We start from the raw sequence: 22,039 nt of genomic DNA, 5'->3' as shown, positions 1-22,039 counted from the left end.
CTGTGTAACCTGAGGGAAATATGTGTCTCTAATATGGTCATACATTTGGCAGGAGGTTAGGAAGTGCAGCTCAAACCATATCATACAGACACGTCTCTGTGGCCTGACCCCCTGCTGGTTGAGATTAGGGGTAATCCAGAACTGTTGGGATGAAACATTATGAATGAATTACCTGCTGCTGCTGAGACAGACATAGAGGGTGAGGTTGAGGGTGTGTGTGTGTGTGTGAGGAGCCTGAAAGTAATGACAAACTGCACGCAGTGTGTGTGTGTTCATGCATTTTGTATATAGTATCAACCTCCTCAAACACACAGACAACGATGACAAATACACACACACACACACACACACACACACACACACACACACACACACACACACACACACACACACACACACACACACACACACACACACACACACACACACACACACACACACACACACACAGAGATTATTATCTTCAGTAGCACATTCAGCCTGCATACACCTTTGACAGAACCATTTAAAAAGCTTTGGTTCAAAGGATAACGAGGGCATTCACCAAACAGACAGCTTCTGCAGCAGCCATTTTGCTTTGCTTTACAGCACATAAATCTATACTGAGCATAACAAACATTAGGAACAGCTTCATAATATTGACTTCCACCTTCATCCCCCCGTCCCCTCTAGAACAGCCTCAACTCATCGTGGCATGGACCGTATAAGGTGCCAAGAGTGTTTCACTGGGATGCTGGCCCATGCTGACTCCAACGCTTACCATAGTTGTGTCAAGTTGTCTCGATGTCCCTTGGGTGGTGGACCATTCTTGATACACACCGAAAACTGTTGAGCGTGAATAAAAAAACAGCAACGCTGCAGTTCTTGACACACACCGATGCACCTGGCACCTAAACCAAACCCCATTCAAAGGCACTTAAATATTTTGTCTTGCCCATTCAGCCTCTGAATGGCACACATACACAATCCAAGTCTCAATTGTCTATGTCATCCCTTTTATACTATGGCTATAATTTAACACATTTACCTCTAGAAATGTGTCCATTTACCTCTACAAATGTGTTCATTTACCTCTACAAATGTGTCCATTTACCTCTACAAATGTGTTCATTTACCTCTACAAATGTGTTCATTTACCTCTACAAATGTGTCCATTTACCTCTACAAATGTGTCCATTTACCTCTACAAATGTGTTCCTTTACCTCTACAAATGTGTCAATTTACGACTACAAATTCATCCATTTACCTCTAGAAATGTGTCCATCATCCACTGAAGTAGTTAGCAAGTTTACTAGATAGCTACAGGTGTTGCCTTGGTAACGAAGCAAACAGACTTGCTAGTTTAGCTGACTAAAACATCGGTCGTAGCGCGCTATTATGACAATCCAATTCAACAATGCTAATAATGTTTTCAATTTGACTTTTGCTTTCAAAAGCAGCTCAAACATAGAAGATGTAAGAATGAACTAAAGCCATTGAATTCTACCGATATACCGAGCGTTATACACCGAGGTGATATTCACCTAATAATAAGGAATTTCCCTCGACCACGTCCACAAATTGAGGAAAACAAACATTCTTTCCTATTGACCCCCATTGTAGAAGAGCCGACATCATCGTCTACCCAGTGTCCAAGTAGTCTACATGTGTGGAAAACATTTCATCACAGGTAAGACTTTTAACTTGTTTAGTACAGGGCCTTTGTAACTCCACTCATTACTTGTAGGCTGTATAGTCTGTTTCTGTTGTTGGTCTTGGCTAGCGTAATGTTCTGGTCGGTAGCTAGCTAGCACTCACTCACTCTAGTGGCTGCTAGCATCGGCATGAAAAGGGGCATGAGGGAAGCCCTACAATAACGTTTTTCTAAGTAGTGAGAACTCTAAGGAGCAGGCAATGTTGAAAAGTCATCATTAGACATGTTGTACTTTTCTTAAATGTAGTTTTGTAATTGACTAAAACAAACAGACAACAAGAAATTGCATTTGAAAAAGGTAACCACAGGTTGTTTTCCCCACAGGCGGGAAGGGCCGCGACGTATTCAACAATACCGTCGTATGAATTGGAATATTGCACATTTAGGTTTTAAAAGCAATATTAAACATTTATCTCGTTCTTGTTTGTTTAACCTCTTGACGGTCGCCTTGGATAGGGGGCGCTACAGCGATTTTTGAAAACAATTCGTGCCCATTTTAAATGGCCTCCTACTCAAACTCAGAAGCTAGGATATGCATATAATTAATACTTGTGGATAGAAAACACCCTAAAGTTTCTAAAACTGTTTGAATGGTGTCTGTGAGTATAACAGAACTCATATGGCAGTCAAAACCCTGAGACAAATTCTGACAGGAAGTGGATACCTGATGTGTTGAATTACCTTTAAGCCTATGCCATTGAAACACACAGGGGTTTATTAATCGTTGAGCACTTCCTATGGCTTCCACTAGATGTCACCAGTCTTTACAAACTGTTTTGCGTCTTCTACTGTGAGATCTGACCGAACAAGAGCCTTGGAACGGTGGTGGCCGATTAGACTCTGGCGCGCGAGTTCATGTTGGGTACTCTCGTTCCAATACGTTTTAAAAGAGAATGCAATCGTCCGCCTTGAATATTATTCATGTTCTGGTTAAAAAAGGCACTAATGATTTATGCTATACAACGTTTGACATGTTTGAACGAACTTAAATATTTTTCCCCCCCTCGTTTATGAAGACAAGTCCGGCGGACATAGATCATGTGCTAACAACACGGAGGTTTTTGGACATAAATTATGAGCTTTTTCGAACAAAACTACATTTGTTATGGACCTGGGATTCCTGGAAGTGACATCTGATGAAGAGAATCAAAGGTAATGGATTATTTACATAGTATTTTCGATTTTAGATCTCTCCAACATGGCGGTTAGTCTGTATCACAAAGCGTATTTTTCTGGGCGCAGTGCTCAGATTATTGCAAAGTGTGATTTCCCAGTAAGGTTATTTTTAAATCTGGCAATTGCGTTCAAGAGATGTAAATCTATAATTCTTTGAATGACAATATAATATTTTACCAATGTTTTCGAATAGTAATTATTTAATTTGTTGTGCTGATTGACTGGCGGTTATTGGAGGGAAACGATTTCCTGAACATCAACGCCATAGTAAAATGCTGTTTTTGGATATAAATATGAACTTGATAGAACAAAAAAGCATGTATTGTCTAACATAATGTCCTAGGAGTGTCATCTGATGGAGATTGTCAAAGGTTAGTGCATAATTTTAGCTGGTTTTCTGCTTTTGGTGACGCCTGTCTTTGAATTGACAAAACATTACACACAGCTATTGTCAATGTACTCTCCTAACATAATCTAACTTTATGCTTTCGCCGTAAAGCCTTTTTGAAATCGGACAACGTGGTTAGATTAAGGAGATGTTTATCTTTCAAAGGGTGTAAGATAGTTGTATGTTTGAGAAATTTGAATTATGACATTTAATTGTTTTCAAATTTGGCGCTCTTGATATTTCACCTGTTGTTGATAGGGTGTACCAGGGGTGGGACGCTTGCCAGCTCGGGGATTTGATCTAGCAACTTTCGGTTACCAGTCCAACGCTCTAACCACTAGGATACCTGCCGCCCCACACATGCAGCTAACACAAATAAACTCAGCAAAAAAAGAAACGTCCCTTTTTCAGGACCCTGTCTTTCAAAGATCTTCATTGTAAAGGGTTTAAACACTGTTTCCCATGCTTGTTCAATGAACCATAAACAATTAATGAACATGCACCTGTGGAACGGTCATTAAGACACTAACAGCTTACAGACGGTAGGCAATTATGGTCACAGTTATGAAAACTTAGGACACTAGAGGCCTTTCTACTGACTCTGAAAAAAACCAAAAGAAAGATGCCTAGGGTCCCTGCTCATCTGCGTGAACGTGCCTTAGGCATGCTGCAAGGAGGCATGAGGACTGCAGATGTGGCCAGGGCAATAAATTGCAATGTCCTTACTGTGAGACGCTTAAGACAGCGCTACAGGGAGACAGGACGGACAGCTGATCGTCCTCGCAGTGGCAGACCACGTGTAACAACACCTGCACAGGATCGGTACATCTGAACATCACACCTGCGGGACAGGTACAGGATGGCAACAACAACTGCCTGAGTTACACCAGGAACTCACAATCCCTCCATCAGTGCTAAGACTGTCTGCAATAGGCTGAGAGAGGCTGTACTGAGGGCTTGTAGGCCTGTTGTAAGGCAGGTCTTCACCAGACATCACCGGCAACAACGTCGCCTATGACCACAAACCCACCGTCGCTGCACCAGACAGGACTGGCAAAAAGTGCTCTTCACTGACAAGTCGCAGTTTTGTCTCACCAGGGGTGATGGTCGGATTCGCGTTTATCGTCAAAGGAATGAACGTTACACCGAGGCCTGTACTCTGGAGCGGGATCGATTTGGAGGTGGAGGGTCCGTCATGGTCTGGGGCGGTGTGTCACAGCATCATCGGACTGAGCTTGTTGTCATTGCAGGCAATCTCAACGCTATGCGTTACAGGGAAGACATCCTCCTCCCTCATGTGGTACCCATCCTGCAGGCTCATCCTGACATGACCCTCCAGCATGACAATGCCACCAGCCATACTGCTCGTTCTGTGTGTGATTTCCTGCAAGACAGGAATGTCAGTGTTCTGCCATGGCCAGCGAAGAGCCCAGATCTCTATCCCATTGAGCATGTCTGGGACCTGTTGGATTGGAGGGTGAGGGCTAGGGCCATTCCCCCCAGAAATGTCCAGGTTCTTGCAGGTGCCTTGGTGGAAGAGTGGGGTAACATCTCACAGCAAGAACTGGCAAATCTGGTGCAGTCCATGAGGAGGAGATGCACTGCAGTACTTAATGCAGCTGGTGGCCACACCAGATACTGACTGTTACTTTTGATTTTGACCCTACCTTTGTTCAGGGACACATTATTCCATTTCTGTTAGTCACATGTCTGTGGAACTTGTTCCGTTTATGTCTCAGTTGTTGAATCTTATGTTCATACAAATATTTACACATGTTAAGTTTGCTGAAAATAAATGCAGTTGACAGTGAGAGGACGTTTCTTTTTTTGCTGAGTTTATATGGAAATGACAAAAAATGACAACCAACTAATTGCAGTAGTACCGCAGAAATGGAAGAGGCAAGTGGAAGGGGGAAAAAGTAAGGAACTTGTCTGTCGGCCCTGCAGCTTCATTAAATAGTACCCGCAAAACACCAGTCTCAACGTCAACAGGGAAGAGGCGACTCCGGGATGCTGACCTTCTAGGCAGAGTTCCTCTTTCCAGTGTCTGTGTTCTTTTGCCCATCTTAATATTTTCTTTTTATTGGTCAGTCTGAGATACGCCTCTTCACTGTTAACGTTGAGACTGGTGTTTTGCGGGTACTATTTAATGAAGCTGCCAGTTGAGGACTTGTGAGGCGTCTGTTTCTCAAACTAGACACTCTAATGTACCTGTCCTCTTGCTCAGTTGTGCACCGGGGCCTCTCACTCCTCTTTCTATTCTGGTTAGAGACAGTTTGCGCTGTTCTGTGAAGGGAGTAGTACACAGCGTTGTATGAGATCTTCAGTTTCTTGGCAATTTCTCGCATGGAATAGCCTTAATTTCTCAGAACAAGAATAAACTGACGAGTTTCAGAAGAAAGTTCTTTGTTTCTGGCAGGTATGTGTATGTACGTATATATTATATATATACATACATACATACATACATACATACACACACACACATATATATATATATTTACCCCAGAAATATATGAGGGATTAGAAATTATGCTGACAATTACATTGATGGATGGAAGCTACAATCTAGCCGCAATATTAAAGCTGATCTACCCCCTAAAACATAAAAATAATTTTAAAAACAACAGAGACTGTGGTTCCACCTAATTACACCTCTTTAGTGGAAGGTTCTGGTGACCCGCAGCAACCTATATTTAGCACGTTATATAACAGTACATAGGCATGACATATAGTAACATATTGACAACACAGTAGGTGATATCTGTATCTACAAACACACGGTCATCTGTGTTCAGACTGGATATGACCGTCCAGACGTGATCCTTCTCTAGTAAGGAAGGAGGGAGAGGGGAAAGAGAGGTGAGAGATATGTACTGAGGGAGAGCTAGATTGAGAATTAGAGATGTAAATATGGAGGGAGAGAGAGAGATGGATGGATGGATGGATGGATGGATGGATGGATGGATGGATGGATGGATGGATGGATGGATGGATGGATGATGGATGGATGGATGGATGGAAAGAGACGGTTGTAGCATGTGCTTCTGACCTCGTTCACTCCTCTGTCAGTAGACTGGCTAAATTATTCAAACACACACGCGCATACTGACACACACACACAGCGTTCCGCACAGGAAGTCCCCCCCTTCCTCAGACGAAGCTCCAAGGCCAGATCTATAAATACACACTTCCTGTGTCCAGCACATAACCCCACGACATAACACACACACACACACACACACACACACACACACACACACACACACACACACACACACACACACACACACACACACACACACACACACACACACACACACACACACGGATCCATCCATATTTGGTTACAGATGTCAGAGGACTGCTAGTTGTCCCCAAGAGTCAATAACTAAAACACTTCAAACATTTGAACTCCATGATCTGTTAAACATTAGTCTGCTGTTACCTCTCTGAGCCGCCCTGCTGGGGATCTGAATTCCAGAATTCCCAACAGGGCGGATCGGATTTCTAGTAGCATGACCACGCCCATCCGGTCTCCTCGTTAACCTAATCACCAGGATTGCTACGGAAACGACAGACAGACAGACAGACAGACAGACAGACAGACAGACAGACAGACAGACAGACAGACAGACAGACAGACAGACAGACAGACAGACAGACAGACAGAGAGGATAAAGCAACACACATGCAAAGAAGAGAATCAGACAAAGAGAAAGATAGAGGACGAAGATGTATAACCGCATCACTAACGAACCTGTGTATGAGGGAGTTGTTTCTGGTTTATATTCCTAGCAAAGTCCTATAAACACAGAGAACACAGAATGTTTTGTGGTTTTGGAGACAGTACGCTGCTGCTCTCTGATTTACAGTCCTGTAATAGAATGTGTGTACGCATACATGTCACATACACACGGTTTGTCTCAGTAAGCGTAACATACACAGGCAGACTAAATAGACCGTAGTAACAGAGGAACAACCAGATAGTATTTTTTTTTCTCAGCTGGTAATTGAAGCGTGTCTCCCATTCAAAGTGCAGGCAACAGGCTATCAGGCTAATATACTTTATTGTTTGAAACCTGAATGTTTTATTTTATATTACCTTGCTTCAAAGTAGCCTATAGGAAAAACCCGACCATGGAAACGCGGAGGGAATCATTTTTATAGAGACTTCATAGCCTGCGCTTGAGTTTCAAATTTGGGAAAAACGTAACAATTTATCATTCAATTTATTTCTACCTTTCTGCGTGCCAGTTATTATTTTCATCCCTATTCCCTTCCGCTAGTCTCACACCCTATATCCTTTCCCTATCCCCTAGTCTCACACCCTATCCCCTAATCTCACACCCTATCAAAACAAAAGTACTATTTTCTCTGTATGCATCAATGATGTCGCTCTTGCTGCGGGTGATTCCTTGATCCACCTCTACGCAGACGACACCATTTTGTATACACCTTGCCCTTCTTTGGACACTGTGTTAACAAACCTCCAAACGAGCTTAAACACCATACAACACTCCTTCCGTGTCCTCCAACTGCTCATAAACACTAGTAAAACTAAATGCATGCTCTTCAACCGATCGCTGCCCGCACCTGCCCGCCCGACTAGCATCACTAGTCTAGACGGTTCTGACTTAGAATATGTGGACAACTATAAATACCTAGGTGTCTGGTTAGACTGTAAACTCTCCTTCCAGACTCACATTAAGCATCTCCAATCCAAAATTAAATCTAGAATCGGTTTCCTATTTCGTAACAAAGCATCCTTCACTCATGCTGCTAAACATACCCTCGTAAAACTGACCATCCTACCGATCCTCGACTTCGGCGATATAATTTACAAAATAGCCTCCAACACTCTACTCAGCAAACTGGATGCAGTCTATCACAGTGCCATCCGTTTTGTCACCAAAGCCCCATATACCACCCACCACTGCGACCTGTATGCTCTCGTCAGCTGGCCCTCGCTACATATTTGTCGCCAAACCCACTGGCTCCAGGTCATCTATAAGTCTTTGCTAGGTAACGCTCCGCCTTATCTCAGCTCACTGGTCACCATAGCAACACCCACCCGTATCACGCGCTCCAACAGGTATATCTCACTGGTATCCCCAAAGCCAACACCTCCTTTCCTTCCAGTTCCCTGCTGCCAATGACTGGAACGAATTGCAAAAATAGCTGAAATTGGACTTATATCTCCCTCACTAACTTTAAGCATCAGTTATCTGAGCAGCTGTACACAGCCCATCTGTAAATAGCCCATCCAACTACCTACCTACCTCATCCCCATATTGTTTTTATTTGCTCTTTTGCACACCAGTATTTCTACTTGCACAACATCATCTGCACATCTATCACTCCAGTGTTCATTTGTAATTACTTCGCTACTAATGGCCTATTTATTGCCTTAAGACCTTACTCCATTTGCACACACTGTATATACAGTCAATAATACAATAGAAAAATGTATGTTTGTTTATCCCACGTGTAACTCTGTGTTGTTGTTTTTTGTCGCACTGCTTTGCTTTATCTTGACCAGGTCACAGTTGTAAATGAGAACTTGTTCTCAACTGGCCTATCTGGTTTAATAAAGGTGAAATTAAAAAGTCTCGCACCCAATCCATTATTTTGGGCCGGCTAAGAAGTATTGGGGTCTCTGAGGGGCCTTTGGCCTGGTTTGCTAACTACCTCTCTCAAAGAGTGCAGTGTATAAAATCAGAACATCTGCTGTCTCAGCTACTGGCTGTCACCAAGGGAGTACCCCAAGGCCCAATCCTAGGCCCCACGCTCTTCTCAATTTACATCAACAACATAGCTCAGACAGTAGGAAGCTCTCTAATCCATTTAAATGCAGATGATACAGTCTCATAATCCGCTGACCCCTCCCTGGATTTTGTGTTAAACGCTCTACAACAAAGCTTTCTTAGTGTCCAACAAGCTTTCTCTGCCCTTAACCTTGTTCTGAACACCTCCAAAACAAAAGTTAGTATGGTTTGCTAAGAAGCCTCAGTCTCACACCCTATCCCCTAGTCTCACACCCCATCCCCTCCCCCTAGTCTCACATCCTATCCCCTTCATAGTCTCACACCCCATCCCCTCCCCCTAGTCTCACACCCTATCCCCTTCATAGTCTCACACCCCATCCCCTCCCCCTAGTCTCACACCCTATCCCCTTCATAGTCTCACACCCCATCCCCTCCCCCTAGTCTCACACCCTATCTCTTTCCCCTAGCCTCACACCCCATCCCCTCCCCCTAGTCTCACACCCTATCCCCTTCCTAGTCTCACACCCCATCCCCTCCCCCTAGTCTCACACCCCATCCCCTCCCCCTAGTCTCACACCATATCCCCTCCCTAGTCTCACACCCTATCTCTTTCCCCTAGCCTCACACCCTATCCCCTCCCCCTAGCCTCACACGCTATCCCCTCCCCCAAGTCTCATACCCTATCCCCTTCCCCTATCCCCTTCCCCCTAGTCTCACACTCTATCCCCTCCCCCTATCCCCTTCCCCTAGTCTCACACTCTATCCCCTCCCCTATCCCCTTCCCCCTAGTCTCACACTCTATCCCCTCCCCCTATCCCCTTCCCCTAGTCTCACACTCTATCCCCTCCCCTATCCCCTTCCCCCTAGTCTCACACTCTATCCCCTCCCCCTATCCCCTCCCCCCTAGTCTCACACCCTATCCCCTCCCCCTATCCCCTCCCCCCTAGTCTCACACCCTATCCCCTCCCCCTATCCCCTTCCCCTAGTCTCACACTCTATCCCCTTCCCCTATCCCCTTCCCCCTAGTCTCACACTCTATCCCCTCCCCCTAGTCTCACACCCTATCCCCTCCCCCTATCCCCTTCCCCTAGTCTCACACTCTATCCCCTTCCCCTATCCCCTTCCCCCTAGTCTCACACTCTATCCCCTCCCCTAGTCTCACACCCTATCCCCTCCCCCTATCCCCTTCCCCCTAGTCTCACACCCTATCCCCTCCCCCTATCCCCTTCCCCCTAGTCTCAAACTCTATCCCCTCCCCCTATCCCCTTCCCCCTAGTCTCACACCCTATCCCCTCCCCCTATCCCCTTCCCCCTAGTCTCACACCCTATCCCCTCCCCTATCCCCTCCCCCTAGTCTCACACCCTATCCCCTCCCCTATCCCCTTCCCCCCTAGTCTCACACCCTATCCCCTCCTCCTAGCCCGTTCTATTTCAGTATTAATTAGGTCTGAAAGAACTGGCTAGGTGTAGGTAACATGGTGATGTCATACCTTCACTAAGCATATAGGAGAAGAGACATTATGCTGGTGTTTCTCCTGGACCTTGGGGACCACCAGACCAGACAGTCCACCCTTTGTTTCTAGCCCTGCGCTGTCACACCTGATTCAACAAAACTTCTTTAACACCAAACCTTTGGTTAGTTGCCTCAGGTGTGACAGGTCAGTGTAGGTATGGAACAAAGAAGTGGACTATCTGTCTGGTGGTCCCTTAGGAGGGGTTTGGGAAAGACTGGTTCCACCTATTCAGGGCTGTTATATGTTACTACTACAACTGTTATATGTTACTACTACAACTGTTATATGTTACTACTACAACTGTTATATGTTACTACTACAACTGTTATATGTTACTACTACAACTGTTATATGTTACTACTACAACTTATGTTACTACTACAACTGTTATATGTTACTACTACAACTTATGTTACTACTACAACTGTTATATGTTACTACTACAACTGTTATATGTTACTACTACAACTGTTATATGTTACTACTACAACTGTTATATGTTACTACTACAACTGTTATATGTTACTACTACAACTGAGGTAAGGGAAGCTAAGGGGGAGGAGCTAGACTAGAGGTAGAGAGTAGGGTGGAGCCATCATCACTACTTGTTCTCAGGCCAGGCTCAATAGACTTAGGCATACATACATACATACACACACACACACACACACACACACACACACACACACACACACACACACACACACACACACACACACACACACACACACATACATACATACATACATACATACATACATACACACATACATACATACATACAATAAAACATACCATAAAACATAACATAACATACCAGTCAAAAGTTTGGACACAACAACCCATTCAAGGGTTTTTCTTTATTATTTCTTATTATTTTCTACATTGTAGAATAATAGTGAAGACATCAAAACTATGAAATAACACATGGAATCGTGTAGCAACCAAAAAGTGTTAAACAAATCAAAATATATTTTATATTTGAGATTCTTCAAAGTAGTCACCCTTTGCCTTGATGACAGCTTTGCACACTCTTGGCATTCTCTCAACCAGCTTCATGAGGAATGCTTTTCCAACAGTCTTGAAGGAGTTCCCACATATGCTGAGCACTTGTTGGCTGCTTTTCCTTCACTCTGCGGTCCAACTCATCCCAAACCACCTCAAGTGGGTTGCGGTCAGGTGATTGTGAAGGCCAGGTTAACTGATGCAGCACTCCATCACTCTGGCCCAGCGAAAGCCCAGACTTGTACCTGATAGAACATCTCTGGAGAGACATGAAAATAGCTGTGCAGCGACGCTCCCCGTCCAACCTGACAGAGCTTAGAGAAGAATGGGAGAAACTCCCCAAATCCAGGTGTGCCAAGGAAGTAGCGTCATACCCAAGAAGAATCGAGGCTGTAATCACTGCCAAAGTACTGAGTAAAGGGTCTGAATACTTTATTTTTAATACATTTGCAAAAATGTTTCAAAATCAGTTTTTGCTATGTCATTATGGGGTATTGTGTGTAGATTGATGATATATATTTTTAATCCATTTTAGAATAAGGCTGTAATGTAACAAAATGTAGAAAAAGTCAAGGGGTCTGAAAACATCCCGAATGCCCTGTACATACAGACCTACGGTATAACGGTATGGTATAACAGAGCTCCAAATATGAACTGAGAGATGTTTCATTTCCTATTACTGCAGTGGAACTGACTCCAACCCTGAACAATGTATACTAGGCTACATAGTGTAGTATAGTGATGGGGAAAATCCCAGCCCTAGCAGTATAGGTGTTATTATTATACACCTATATATGGGAGTTCTGATATCTGTCCACACCCATCTGTCTGTCTGTGTGTGTGTGTGTGTGTGTGTGTGTGTGTGTGTGTGTGTGTGTGTGTGTGTGTGTGTGTGTGTGTGTGTGTGTATGTGTGTGTGGTGTAAACACTGTATATTGGAATAAAGTCTTTTGAAATGTCTCTATTCCTTTGGAACTTGTGAGTGTAATGTTTACTGTTCATTTCACTTTTGTTTATTATCTATTTCACTTGCTTTGGCAATATAAACATGTTTCCCATGCCAACAAAGCCCTTTGAATTTAATTGAATTGAGAGGAGAGAGAGAGACACAGACACAGAGAGAGAGAGAGAGAGAGAGAGAGAGAGAGAGAGAGAGAGAGAGAGAGACAGATCACAGCAGCAAGATGTGTGACCTGTTGCCACAAGAAAAAGGCAACCAGTGAAGAACAAACACCATTGTAAATACAACCAATATTTATGTTTATTTATTTTCCCTTTTGTACTTTAACTATTTGCACATCGTTACAACACTGTATATAGACATAATATTACATTTGAAATGTCTTTATTCTTTTGGAACTTCTGTGTGAGTAATGTTAACTGTTCATTTTTATTGTTTATTATCTACTTCACTTGTTTTGGCAATGTTAGCATATGTTTCCCCATGACAATAAAGCCCCTTAAATTGAATTGAAATTGAGATCGAGAAACTGCCCTTAAAAGAGTGAGAAGGACCCACTTCCTGTGTCAAATTGCCTCTGACATTCCACACACTCTCTCTATCCCCTCTCTCTCTCACTATTGTCTCCTCCCTCCTTTGCTCTCTATGGGGGGCTTTGTCTACTATGTCAGGCACAAGAAACTGATTCATTCCCCGAACCAAACATGATCCTCAAAAACACCCGACTTCTCTCTCTCTCTCTCTCTCTCTCTCTCACACACACACCATAAAAGTGCTCTCTCGTTTCATACATGCCACACAAAAAGCTAGCAGACAAACCCTGGCAGACACACACACACACACACACACACACACACACACACAGAGAGACTCTGTGGGAAAATCAGGCTTCATCTAAAACCCTGGTACGAAAAGATAGGCGCGCACACACACACACACACACACACACACACACACACACACACACACAGAGAGAGTCTCTGTGGGATGCAGCAGATGTATGTGGGAAAATCAGGCTTCATCTAAACTTACACGGCAGGAAATGAAAAAACAGCCTCATATCATAGGAAATAAATAACAACGCAGACTATGCACTGAGGATTGAACCAGGACACACACACACACACACACACACACACACACACACAGAGAGAGTGATAGAAAACCGCACAGATGGAGGCAGGTGTGTGTCTCATGCTGGCACAGGTAACGTCACACACACATCAGTGGTCTCCAGAATGCTCAGTAACCCCAGACAGCCCTGCCCCGGGGACAGCGACATACACACTTCAAAAGGCACTCACACACAGATTGGCATACTTGCTCAGATCTTTTGCTGCCGCCAGTGACTGACGGGTCGTGTGTGTGTGTGTGTGTGTGTGTGTGTGTGTGTGTGTGTGTGTGTGTGTCATCAGGGTCCGATTAGAGGGAGGCAGATCTTTGGCAGCCAACAGCACCAACTGACCCAGTATGTGCCTGTTGGAGAATCTCAATTGCATCCTCTCTACTTCTCAAAACAGTGAAGTTAAACATTGTGTTTTTATTTAACTTTATTTAACTAAGTAGGTAAATTCAGAACAAATTCGTATTTACAACAACAGCCTTGGAACAGTGGGTTAACTGCCTTGTTCAGGGGCAGAATGGCAGATTTTTACCTTGTCAGCTCAGGGATTCGATCCAGCAACCTTTGCCGTGTTTGACCTCAATACTCCAGAAAAACTGACCACATAGAGAATAGGAGGTAAAGCTACAGAATGGGTATTTTTAGGCAATTATGTGATTTACCATTTTTAAGACAATAGCACTTTTGCATCCAAGATGGATTGTGGGCTATATGACGACTTGTGCTAAGACCACAACCGTCTCTTCCGGTATGGAGGATAAATTAGCACGAGCTGGTGAGGGGGTGCTGGATGCGCATGAAGCGCCGGTAGGCTCCAGGAGACTCACGCGGTCCTAACAGTTCGCTTCCTCACGATTCCCGATTACATCATTCCCATCCATCGCGCACCGCCTGGCGTTTCCCCTACCCCACCCCTTCTTCACACCCTCCGGTTACCGGAGAAGCCCCGGGGTCTCTCACCCATCCTCAACGGACAGGCCCCCCGTTTACTCCAGGCCGGCCCTCACCTCAGTATCTGAGAGACACCCACAGCCGTACATATAAACAGGGCAACCAATCGAAACCGTACCGCAGGAGCCTAAAAAGGCTCGAGCTGAATTACCGGGGGATGGATGTGAGTTAGCGAAGCAGACGCCACAAGAGCAGTTCACCGAACAGCCCATAATAACCTCAATCAGAACGGACCCCCAGTCTCTGAGACACAAAGACTCGGGAGAGACACGGGAGTCACGGGCGGCTCGCGACCAAATATGGGTCGAGTCCAAGATTTACTACCGACCACTATGCCCCCATAGACCACCGAGCAGCACACACACACACACACACCACTGATACCTTATTAACCACGAGCAACACACGTCAAAGTCATAGCCTATCAATACCCTATGCTATGGAAACCTAGATTCCGGTTTTCACAGTCCATCGAAGTGATTAATCGGTAGAAATGGAACAGTACTTCAATAGAATACACAAAGGACCCGGCAGTCTCGTGCCCTTACCATCGCGGAGTGAGCGAGCAGCGCCGCGACGAGCGCCATGAAACAAGGCGGCAGCTTCATGCTGTGGCCGGGGGGCGCTAGCCTTCACTGGAAAAACAAAAGCGCTTCTCTCCTCTCTCCGTATTCGGTAGGCAGTAGTCTCCAACTTCAGAGCGGACCACCCCTCCTCGCGAACATCCGTCTGGCGTTTTATTAATCCGTCTCGGTAAAACGCTTAACCCGCGTGTGTCCTCGCTCTGGTAATGGAACCAGGTTTAAAACGATGGGAGATTCCTTCTTCCTGCAAGGGAGACCCTTTCCTCTTTATTGCCTCTTTATTTCCTTTAGTCCCCCTCTTTTGGACTTGATGTGGTGGAGACCTGATAGATTTACTACCAGGAGACGCCAGTCCTCAGCTCTGATGTTCCGTTGGCGACGCGCCTGGGAGAGGGGTTTCACTATAGTTACCCCAGCCACAAAGTTCAAATTGTCAATATTGTAAAACTGCATGAAAACTAAAAATAGCTTTTTGGCCTTAATTTAAGGTTAGGGTTCGGCATAACGTTTGCAGTGTGGTGATGTTTAAAATAACCAATTTAAGAGCAACTGTAGAAATAGGCGGGGTTCATGACTTTGTGGCTGTGGTAACTAGGGACGAGCCTGGGAGAGTCAGTCTGGCAGGAGGAGGTTGTGTGTGTGTGTGTGTGTGTGTGTGTGTGTGTGTATTGAGGGGGTCTCCTCTGGTGGGCGAGGCGAGGATGCCCTCTGCAGCCCCGAATAGGCTCCCTCAGGCTGTTCCATCGCCGCCGCCCCTGACACACCTCCTAAAGAAACCGCAACCGGGCCCGAGGTAGGGCACATTCCACACTGCAGGGGACACTGGACGGACGCAGCGCCAGTCGGTTATAGGGGGCATGTCTATGTTCACTCCACACCATCCGGTTACCGGTCCCGTTTTCCAACCGGACAATAATAACCCGAGTCAGAGGACGCACACCAACATATCAACTAATTCTACAGTCAAAACTGGGTCGCATTCAGTAGGCTAGACCATTTTTTTTTTTTTTTTTAACGTTCAACAATTAGAATTTGCCGAAGGAAGGTAAATCAATTGCGATATATTATATTATATTATATATATATATATATATATATAAATATATATATACACACACACATACATACACACACTTATTTCTATGTTGCCTATACTCTACCATTGAATGATGACCCAGACTGACCTCTTCTCCCATTCCATCATATTGAGGTGAACTGACATTAGCCCATCATTATTAGGCTTATTGGGAATGTGAGGGCACGTTCCCATGAGACCTCCCCCTCTCCAGCCATTTTGTCTCACCTGTCCTTTGAATACAGAACAGTTTAGCAAGGGAAGGACAGGAGGCAGAGGACACTCTATTGAAACACAATGCTAATAAATCAACAGATTTTCTACACGAGTGTCTTTCGATTTAATGCTTTGGTTAAATATTTACCAAAACAATTGTACAAATGGCCAATTTAAAATGAACTTAAAAGTTGGCCTATTAGAAAACACCACAATAAAAGTCTTTCCAGATTCCCTTACCCCAATACAATGTAGCCTCATCAAGTCTGATATTGTTGGTGGTTTTTTCCACCAATTGGTCTTTTGACCAATCAGATCAGATCTTTTGCCAATAATGTGGCAAAAGATCAGAATTGGGCTGCCTGTGTAAACACAGCCATATAGGCCTACCAGTCTGAAAACGAACAGATTCCCTTCATGGAGGACAATAAAACAACTATTCTATAGGCTTATTAGCTAGATCTGTTTTATCATGATAGGCTAATCAAATCACTGCAGTTGTAGCCTAGTGGTTGGAGCGTTGGACTAGTAGCCGAATGGTTGCGAGATCAAATCCCCGAGCTGACAAGGTAAAAATCTATCGTTCTGCCCCTGAACAAGGGGGTTAGGAACGCTGTTCCTAGGCCGTCATTGTAAATAAGAATTTGTTCTTAACTCGGCCCAGGACCGAGTTAGAGAAACTCTGGTGTAAAGCTTAAATCAGAACTAGTAGGATAAGTGATTCTGTTATGAGGATGATTATCAAAATCCAGTACTCTGCGTGTTACTCAACACAAATCACAAAAAAACACTCCAAAACAACAGTTTTTTTGTTCAGTTTTGTTTCAAAATAAAAATCACACATTGTTTAGAGAGACAATCTACAACAGGAGATACAAAAAATATAGTTGCCCAGGCAACAAGCACACACACACACACACAGGTTTCTGTTAAAACTATACACATTATGGTTACAGATGGTGCTCCTATTCAGATACACGCTGCTCCAAATGTACACATGCCGCTGCCCACCGCCGCCACAATAGTCCTGGTTACGGACGGCGAGACAGGCGACGCCCGGGCCTTTACCGGGGGACATTATGATACATCACTTTTACAGGACTATTATTTAGGTACAAAAAAAAGCACACCACGCTGCTGCCGTCTTTTGTACGACCCATGGTTTCACTGTACCTGAGAGAGCAGAGGGGTTCGAGGTAGACTCAGCCATATGACATAGTACACAGTGGGAGCTACTTCCTGCTTCCAGACATCAGTAAAAACACAATTCATATATTATATGCCAAGACCGCCACTGACGGCTCTTCTCAATGTGGGCGTCATGCCTCAAGGGAAGAACCAACATTTGGTAGTCTTGGCAGATTTGAAATAGGCCGTTGTTGATGTCTGCAAGCCGGGCAAGTCTCCCCGGTGTGTATGACGTCATATCACTAAGTCAACCTTTAAACTCATAGCCCCTCACCCCATCCACTACCCTTAGACAAGGGGAAAGCCTTCCTATAAAATATCTAAAAATACAACAACAAACCACAGCTTCAAGTTAAAGCAGACTGCTAACAGTGTGTCTTGTGGTATCGTTTACAACCCCCAAACTACACTGCAAACATCTGACGTGTGTTCTGTAATGTTTTGACTGCTACAGCACAGGCGGAAACCCCAAAGACACTTCTCAGTTGTTTATGCTTCAGTCAGATGCCATGTCTCTCTCTCTCTCTGTGTAATTTAAATAGACTTTTAAAGTGTAAAAAGAGTCGCTTCACTACTGACATGATGTACCACGTCTCACTGATTTCAGTGTTAACTGTGGCTAACGGACAGGGAGCGTTTGCAGTGCAGTTCGGTGGTTGGGAAGGAGGAGGTGAGTTCTGTTGAAGCAGTGAGTAAAAGTTATAACCAGAGAGTGTTGGGGGGGGGGGGCTTTGTACAAGTACTACGCAGTATAGAAAGGGCTTTTCAAAACCAAAATTTGATATTACAATTTACAATATACAACAACTCATATGTCACAACCAAAGAGGTGAGAATATACACTGAAATGAAGAAGAGTTAAGAGTTTTTTTGTTTATATATATATATAGATATATATATATATATATATATATATCGTCTGATACCAAAAAGGGTGGTAAATCACTTTTACATTACAAGGGTTTACAAATGTACAATTATACAGTCAGAAATGTGTTCAATACTAGGATACATTATAGATAGTCAACATCAAAAAACAGAAAAACTACAAAGTTTTAAATATTTATATATATGCAAAGGTCTACACCAAGTATACACGATATATATATATATACTGTACCTGAAAGAGCATATATATATATATATATATATATATATATATATATATATATATATATATATATATATATATAAGAAGCAGGACTGGTTATGTTAAATGATCTGCTGGTAAGCACATGGCTTGTGTGTTTGTGTATGTGAATATGATTCGGTGACGTAGTCAGTCAAATGAAACATGTTCCTTCCCATACTAGCGATACGACAGAACTGTGAATGCCACAGCAGTAGCAAAAAAGTGAAACGATTCTAGTTTATTCAAAAGACGAATAACGAAAAACAAAAACAGGGAGAAGGAACGAAGGGTGGGGACGCCTCTCCCTCACTCACCTCTCCCTCACTCCACCACCTCTCCCTCACTCCACCACCTCTCCCTCACTCCACCACCTCTCCCTCACTCCACTCACCTCTCCCTCACTCACTCACTCACCTCTCCCTCACTCCACCACCTCTCCCTCACTCACTCACCTCTCCCTCACTCCACTCACCTCTCCCTCACTCCACCACCCCTCCCTCCACCACCCCTCCCTCACTCCACCACCCCTCCCTCACTCACCTCTCCCTCACTCACCCCTCCCTCACCCTCTCCCTCACTCTACCACCCCTCCCACACTCACCTCTCCCTCACTCCACCACCCCTCCCACACTCGCCTCTCCCTCACTCCACCTCTCCCTCACTCCACCACCCCTCCCACACTCACCTCTCCCTCACTCACCTCTCCCTCACTCACCCCCTCCACACTCCACCTCTCCCTCACTCCACCACCCCTCCCACACTCACCTCTCCCTCACTCACCTCTCCCTCACTCACCTCTCCCTCACTCCACCACCCCTCCCACACTCACCTCTCCCTCACTCCACCACCCCTCCCACACTCACCTCTCCCTCACTCCACCACCCCTCCCACACTCACCTCTCCCTCACTCCACCACCCCTCCCACACTCGCCTCTCCCTCACTCCACCACCCCTCCCACACTCGCCTCTCCCTCACTCCACCACCCCTCCCACACTCGCCTCTCCCTCACTCCACCCCCCCTCCCACACTCACCTCTCCCTCACTCCACCACCCCTCCCACACTCACCTCTCCCTCACTCCACCACCCCTCCCACACTCGCCTCTCGCTCACTCCACCACCCCTCCCACACTCGCCTCTCCCTCACTCCACCACCCCTCCCACACTCGCCTCTCCCTCACTCCACCACCCCTCCCACACTCACCTCTCCCTCACTCCACCACCCCTCCCACACTCGCCTCTCCCTCACTCCACCACCCCTCCCACACTCGCCTCTCCCTCACTCCACCACCCCTCCCACACTCGCCTCTCCCTCACTCCACCACCCCTCCCACACTCGCCTCTCCCTCACTCCACCACCCCTCCCACACTCACCTCTCCCTCACTCCACCACCCCTCCCACACTCGCCTCTCCCTCACTCCACCACCCCTCCCACACTCACCTCTCCCTCACTCCACCACCCCCTCCCACACTCACCTCTCCCTCACTCCACCACCCCCTCCCACACTCACCTCTCCCTCACTCCACCGCCCCCTCCCACACTCACCTCTCCCTCACTCCACCGTCCCCTCCCACACTCACCTCTCCCTCACTCCACCGCCCCTCCCACACTCCCCTCTCCCTCACTCCACCGCCCCCTCCCACACTCACCTCTCCCTCACTCCACCGCCCCCTCCCACACTCCCCTCTCCCTCACTCCACCGCCCCCTCCCACACTCACCTCTCCCTCACTCCACCGCCCCCTCCCACACTCACCTCTCCCTCACTCCACCGCCTCCTCCCTGCAGCAGGGTGGGGCTTGGTTGGGGGACGGGCTAAAACTAACCAAGGCTTCCTGTTTAGACACAGGCTCATACCAATGGGTTACCATGGCGATAAGAGTGGGAGGGGAAAGGGAGGGTTCTACATGATGTCATTGGGGGGTAGGACAGCAGTTTACATGATGTCATTAGGAGGGGAAAAGAGGGTTTAGGCCAGCGGGTGGTAGGGTGTGGGAAATAATGGGTTGTGTGTGGGTAGTAGCTAACATGATGTTTTTCATGTAGGGTATAGGCTAGGAGTTATGGTATAAAAGACATGACATTCCAATACAACGTCAGCTGTGCACGGAGGGTGGCTGTCCTACATGTTGAATCTCCACCAACCCAGCCGGTGATCTACTGAGCACGTCCGACGTTCCCGTTGGTCCGTCTTGTCCTCAAGAGTTAAGGTGTTGAAAAGGGTAGTAAGTTTACATGATGCCGTTGGGAGGGCCACAGAGAGGGCCCAGGTCCACTCCATTCTTCATGTAGTATTTCTCCAGCTTGGCCAGGATGTGTTTGCCATACGTATACTTCCTCAGAGTGGAGATGTGGGGACGGATCTGAGGGGGGGAGGATGGCCAGACAGACAGACAGAGACAGACAGAGACAGACAGAGAAATAAGTACCATCTCTCGCACACAAACTCATGGTCCCTTCAAACAAATCAAGGGTTAAAATATGGATTGATTGTCTGCAACACTCTGGAATTATCAGAAGTCATTCATGAAACAGATGATGCTTGGGTCAAGATCAGGCACACAGGCTTAGGCCTGGTTTGGAAAGCTTTTAAGCAAACTGAGGAATCATTGTGTAAGACAAATCTGAGGCTAAATCTTGATTATGTAAATGATTGTAAATGGGAACCTGGTTAATTCAGGAAAACTTCGTCCTCTCTGCCACAACAAATCAATTCAGTCACTGGCCTCATTACGGGGAAAAATGCCATCATTGATACATTTAAGTCACCATTTTATTTCAGCGTGCTCTCTCTTTGAACGAACTTCTAAGCCCATTCACAATGATGTTGGGCTGGATGCTGATAGGTGGAAACTTGCTGAATGATCATTGAAATGATAGTCAAAGCTTTTTTTTAGGCTTATTTACAGAAAAAAATAAAGTCCTGGACGCTATGCTAGCAATAGACAACATGAAATCCACAGGGGCTGACCAATTAGATCCCGGGCTGCTTAAGTGGGCGGCGCCCATCATTGTTGGTTCAGAAAATATTCCAGAAGTCAGGAAATCAGCTGGTGCTGCCGGTCCATAAGGGTAGTGAGCTTAATAATGAATCGCCCCATTTCAAGGCTTCCTTGTTTACATTAACATTTTACATTTTAGTCATTTAGCAAACGCTCTTATCCAGAGTGACTTACAGTAGTGAATGCATACATTTCATACAATTTTTTTCCCCTCCGTACTGGTCCCCCGTGGGAATCGAACCCACAACCCTGGCATTGCAAAC

General features: G+C 45.5%; 2 protein-coding genes across 2 annotated transcripts in view; both read right to left on the bottom strand.

Annotated features, from left to right (window-relative positions):
* The window catches only part of LOC123726878 (putative uncharacterized protein DDB_G0271982), a gene marked incomplete at its 3' end in the record, with an annotated part of 52,983 nt that extends 37,193 nt beyond the window's left edge, over nucleotides 1–15,790 (bottom strand). Inside the window, exon 1 of the mRNA XM_045695021.1 lies at nucleotides 15,129–15,790. Within this exon, the coding sequence (XP_045550977.1) occupies nucleotides 15,129–15,188 (60 nt within the window). The remainder of the gene's footprint in view (nucleotides 1–15,128) is intronic.
* A 4,695-nt stretch (nucleotides 15,791–20,485) lies between these two features.
* Nucleotides 20,486–22,039, bottom strand: part of LOC106570615 (pumilio homolog 1-like) — a 59,791-nt gene continuing 58,237 nt past the window's right edge. Inside the window, 1 exon segment of the mRNA XM_045693715.1 lies at nucleotides 20,486–21,137. Within this exon segment, the coding sequence (XP_045549671.1) occupies nucleotides 21,006–21,137 (132 nt within the window). The 3' untranslated portion in view covers nucleotides 20,486–21,005.

Source organism: Salmo salar, chromosome ssa14 (assembly GCF_905237065.1).
Source record: "Salmo salar chromosome ssa14, Ssal_v3.1, whole genome shotgun sequence".
Lineage (NCBI taxonomy): Eukaryota > Metazoa > Chordata > Actinopteri > Salmoniformes > Salmonidae > Salmo > Salmo salar.
This window is presented reverse-complemented; position numbering and strand designations above follow the sequence as displayed.